The 2985-nt window shown below is 38.6% G+C and overlaps 1 protein-coding gene across 3 annotated transcripts in view; it reads left to right on the top strand.

Moving 5' to 3' along the window:
• Positions 1–2985, top strand: part of MELK (maternal embryonic leucine zipper kinase) — a 97650-nt gene that overhangs the window by 69567 nt on the left and 25098 nt on the right. For all 3 annotated transcript variants that reach the window (XM_017543184.1, XM_037743695.1, XM_017543187.1), the window contains one exon: positions 1977–2108. In XM_017543184.1, coding sequence (XP_017398673.1) covers positions 1977–2108 — 132 coding nt within the window. The remainder of the gene's footprint in view (positions 1–1976; positions 2109–2985) is intronic.

Here is a 2985-nt window from a genome sequence, read left to right on the forward strand (position 1 = left end):
AAAAGTAGAACCTGGCTCGGTTGTGGCTCATGCCTGTAATCCCTGCACTTTGGGAGGCCAAGGCAAGTGGATCATTTGAGACGAGGAGCTCAAGACCAACCTGGCCAACATGGTGAAACCTTGTCACTACTAAAAATACAAAAATTAGCCTGGAGTGGTGGCATGTGGCTGTAATCCCAGCTACTCAGAATGCTGAGGCGAGAGGATTGCTTGAACCCAGGAGGTGGAGGTTGTAGTGAGCCAAGATTGCACCATTGCACTCCAGGCTGGGCAACAGAGCAAGACTCTGTCTCAAAAAAAGAAAAATGATTCAAGAAGAAATATTCCAGGCTGGGCGCCATGGCTCACCCCTGTAATTCTAACACATTGGGGGGTCAAAATGGGAGGATTGGTTGAGGCCAGGAGTTCAAGATCAGCCTGGGCAACATAGTGAGACCCTATCTCTATTTTATTAAAAATTTAAAAATATATATTTTTTTAGGTTAAAAATAACATAAAAAGAGAGAAATGTTCCAGAACTGAAGAATATGAGTTTTCAAGAATGAAGAGGCTTAACTTGGGATGAAACAGTAGATGAAAATAGATTTATACCAAGACCTGCTCTAGTGGAATTTCAGAAAACTGGGTGAAAATATAAGATTCAGGAAGTTTTCAAAGATAAAAATGAAAGGTCATACACAAAGGCTGGAGAATCAAAACCTAAGTAACCATAGGTTTTCAGTAGCTAGACTAAAATCAAGAAGAGTATACTGCCATCAAAACTGTGAAGATTATTATCAACCCAGAATTCTCTGCTTAACCAAATCAGAATCAAATGTGAAAACAGAATGCAGTCATTTATCAGACATGCAAGATCTCAAAAAATTTACCTCCCATGCATGTGCCCTCAGGAAATCACTGGAGGATATGTTCCACCAAAACAAGAGAGTAAACCAAGAAAGAATAATACTTAGAATCTAGGAAACCGGGGCTACATTGTAAGATAGAGGGGAAAGGAATTCTTAGACTGACAGTTGAGTAGCTGGCTGAGAACCTGGTCCAGAGTGGAGCATAGGATGCAGACATTAGGTGGAATCTCTCTAAGTGGGGAAGCTGTTAGCAGATGTGTGTGAACATGTTGAGAGGAGGTAAAGTGTTGGAGAGGGCAGAGTCCAATTCGTAAGGAATAACTGACTATTTTTATCTTTAGGGTAAACAAAGGTATAAAAAAATGGAAAGGCAAGAATAGCACCCTGTGTGGTTTAGCTGCAGAGCTAATATTCAGCCAGCATGACCACATTTGTTGTTAAAATATTAGTATATTTATATACTGACTGGTAAATAACCACTACTTCCAGTGCCCTGCCTGTTGCCCTGTTACTTCCCTTGAACAGCCTGGACACTACTGCCTCCCCTCTTCTCATAATTAAAAGAATAATAATTGGAAAGACAGGAGTCTCTCAGGACCCTGCTGAGCTCTTGGCCTCTATTTTGATGGTGTCAGGGTACGAATGAAATATTTTGAACATTATCCCTATTTAGTTGTGAATGCTATTTACATAATCATAATAATGTAAATATTAACTTAGCTAAACATTGTGATAAAATTATAGTAGGAGGATACAGGGAGGAGATATGTGGGACAGGGAGGGAGTTGCAGTAGAGCTAAATTCATATTTCTCATAAATACTAGGAAATTTATGCATAATATCTGAAGCTGAAAAAAATTTTAAGCTATATAAGCATTTAGTTTAGAAGTACAGAATTAATAGCAGAAGAAATAGCTAAACTGTTTAAAAGTTGTTCCTTAGAGGGAGTGGAAATTGCATGTGTGTGGAGGTGTGGTGTGGTGGTTGCTATTTTTCATCATATGCCTTGTAAACCTATTGGCTCTTAAAGTTCTGAATGTTACATTGAAGAAAAAAGTTAATTTAAAATAGAACATCATTTCCACAAACATGTAGCCTTCTAACCAACTTGATTTTCTTTTCCTCTAGTGGCAATATGATCACCTCACAGCTACCTATCTTCTGCTTCTAGCCAAGAAGGCTCGGGGAAAACCAGTTCGTTTAAGGCTTCCTCCTTTTTCCTGTGGACAAGCCAGTGCTACCCCATTTGCAGACATCAAGGTAAGTGTTACAGCCTGTCTTGTGAGCACCTTCGGGTCTTGTCATGTGCCCTCCCTGTTCCTGAGGGCATATACCACTGGGAAAGTAAACTTTCTGGTGTCAAGGAGTCAGAGGCAAGACGTTTTGTGACTTCAATATTTTTGATGAGACAAATGGGAAGTTCTGAAGTTGAACTCTAAATTTATTTATTATTTTTTGAGACAAGACTTACTCTGTCGCCCAGGCTGTAGTGCAATAGTGTGACCTCAGCTTAGCGATTCTTGTGCCTCAGCCTAGCTGGAATTACAGATGTGCACCACTATGCCCGGCTAATTTTTGTATTTTTAGTAAAGATGGGGTTTTGCCATGTTGGCCAGGCTGATATCAAACTTCTGACCTCAAGTGATCTGCCCTCTTTGGCCTCCCAAAGTGTTTGGGATTATAGGCGTGAGCCACGACACCCAGCCTCTAAAATTCTGAATGTTAACATGGCATTTTATAAACCTCCTCCCCCAAACCCCTTTTTTTCCCCATAATAGCAATTCCTGATGGCTGTAGAAATGTTTAAGCCATCGATGAACTAAAAGGAAAATATAAAATACTTATAAACCTACTACCTGTGGATGATATAGTTAATATTTGCTGTGTCTTTCCAGTCATTTTTAAAAAGTGTACTTTTATATAATTTACATGCATTCAGATGCTCTTAAAGGACACATTATTGAATTGAGAGAAAAATTTAAAAATTTTGGGGAATAAGATCTGTGATACAGAATATATGCTACTTTATGTGACATGAAATATTTTGATAAATATTTGACATTTATGTTAAGGGTTTAGGATTTTGTTTCTTTTATAATTTGCATTTCTTTTTTTTTTTTTTTGAGACGGAGTTTTG

Source organism: Cebus imitator, unplaced genomic scaffold (assembly GCF_001604975.1).
Source record: "Cebus imitator isolate Cc_AM_T3 unplaced genomic scaffold, Cebus_imitator-1.0 Scaffold149, whole genome shotgun sequence".
In the NCBI taxonomy this organism is placed as follows: Eukaryota; Metazoa; Chordata; class Mammalia; order Primates; family Cebidae; genus Cebus; species Cebus imitator.